Source organism: Poecilia latipinna, unplaced genomic scaffold, assembly GCF_001443285.1.
Source record: "Poecilia latipinna isolate Pla-1442-1.1 unplaced genomic scaffold, P_latipinna-1.0 Scaffold3926, whole genome shotgun sequence".
Classification (NCBI taxonomy): Eukaryota; Metazoa; Chordata; class Actinopteri; order Cyprinodontiformes; family Poeciliidae; genus Poecilia; species Poecilia latipinna.
This window is the reverse complement of record NW_015116542.1, coordinates 753-2,208: the sequence shown is the minus strand read 5'-3', so window position 1 is coordinate 2,208 and position 1,456 is coordinate 753. Positions and strand designations below refer to the sequence as shown.

At 54.9% G+C, this 1,456-nt stretch overlaps 1 protein-coding gene across 1 annotated transcript in view; it reads right to left on the bottom strand.

Annotated features, from left to right (window-relative positions):
• The window catches only part of LOC106941897 (rho guanine nucleotide exchange factor 2), a gene marked incomplete at its 5' end in the record, with an annotated part of 17,707 nt that extends 16,501 nt beyond the window's left edge, over window positions 1–1,206 (bottom strand). The window contains 5 exons of the mRNA XM_015025044.1: window positions 220–363; window positions 442–545; window positions 763–895; window positions 970–1,033; window positions 1,120–1,206. Coding sequence (XP_014880530.1) covers window positions 220–363; window positions 442–545; window positions 763–895; window positions 970–1,033; window positions 1,120–1,206 — 532 coding nt within the window. The remainder of the gene's footprint in view (window positions 1–219; window positions 364–441; window positions 546–762; window positions 896–969; window positions 1,034–1,119) is intronic.
• Between the last annotated feature and the right edge of the window lie 250 nt (window positions 1,207–1,456).

The following is a 1,456-nucleotide window of genomic DNA, read 5'->3' as shown; positions in this document are numbered from 1 at the left end:
TAGAGAGGTGGAGGCAGAGAAGTGGAGACAGAGAGGTGGAGGCAGAGAGGTGGAGGCAGATGGGTGGAGACAGAGGTTGAGAGGTTGAGACAGAAGGGTGGAGGCAGGAGGGTGGAGGCAACATGTAAAGTTTATTCCATTTATTTGGTTCTGGTTCTGCTCAGTCCGGTGGTTGTGTGCCTCGGCGACTCCCCCTGGTGGCTGCGGCTTGCATCGTACCATAGATGACGTCCTGCTGCTTGATGACGTCTTTGTGTTGCGTCTGCAGGAACTTGGAGTCCACCGCCATGCTCCAGCTGTCGGCCTGGACGCAGCCGCCCTCCGCCTGCAGCTCCTCCAGCAGGGGGCTCCACCACCACTCGCCTGTTACAACACAGCCTGTCGTTATCAGACGCAGCACTCCCCGCTGCCGCTAGCGGCCCGTCTGTAAGCTCAACGCACCGTCGTCGGTCAGGGACTCCATGGACAGAGTTCTGTTGCGGAAGTTCAGCGACTCGGTGGACTGGGACAGAATCCTACGGAGACCGACGGACTCCTCTGTCCCCCTGGGACACAGAGAGACAGAGCAGCTGAAACTGTAGCTCAGGACTCTGAACCCGTCTCTGGACTCAGCAGCGGTGCAAATGATCACACCTGCAGGTCCAATCAATCACTTGCTAGCTTTTAACCACAGCGTTAGGAACAGAAAAGGAAGTGGAGGCGCTACCTGTTAGCAGTTGGGCGTGTTTCCCAGCAGCCAATCAGATCTTGGTTTTTACTCACCCGGCAATGTTATTGGTGGAGACGCTCTTGGCGAGCGTGAGGCCGGACCGAACCCGCCTGGATCCCAGCAGAGACTGTCGCAGAGTGTCTGAGGGGTAGATAGCTGAGCTCGGACGCTCCTTCATCATCGGAGCTGAGGATGAGCACAGAGGAAGAGGATGTAGGGTGGGCAGAGACAGACAGGTGGAGGCAGACAGATGGACTCACTTTTGGTCCGCAGAGCGACGTTCTGTAGAGCCGAATTGTTTCTGACTAACGTCAGCTTCTGTTGCTGTGGGACAAAGACAGACAGACAGACAGACAGGTGGTCAGACACAGGTGGTCAGATAGACGGGTGTTCTGGTAGACAGGTGTTACCCTCTGCTTCATCTTGGCACAGCTCGCCACGCTGTCCCTGCAGCGGTTGTGGATGGTGACGTTGCATCCTGGGAAAGAAGAGTCTGCTCAGTATCTGCTCTCTGATTGGCTTTGCAGGAATCACAGTAGTGATGACATAGGCTGGTCAGGTTCACCTGTGCAACACTGTAGCCAGGTGAGACATTGCTGCCACATAGACCTGGTCCATTTCCCTACTTGGAGTTCCGAGACCTGGACCCGCCTCCTCATACCAGAGAGCATTCAGTGTTTTTTTTTTCATATATTGTATTTTCCAGTTTATATGTGGATTTTTCTTCAACCACCAGGGGGCTCTTGA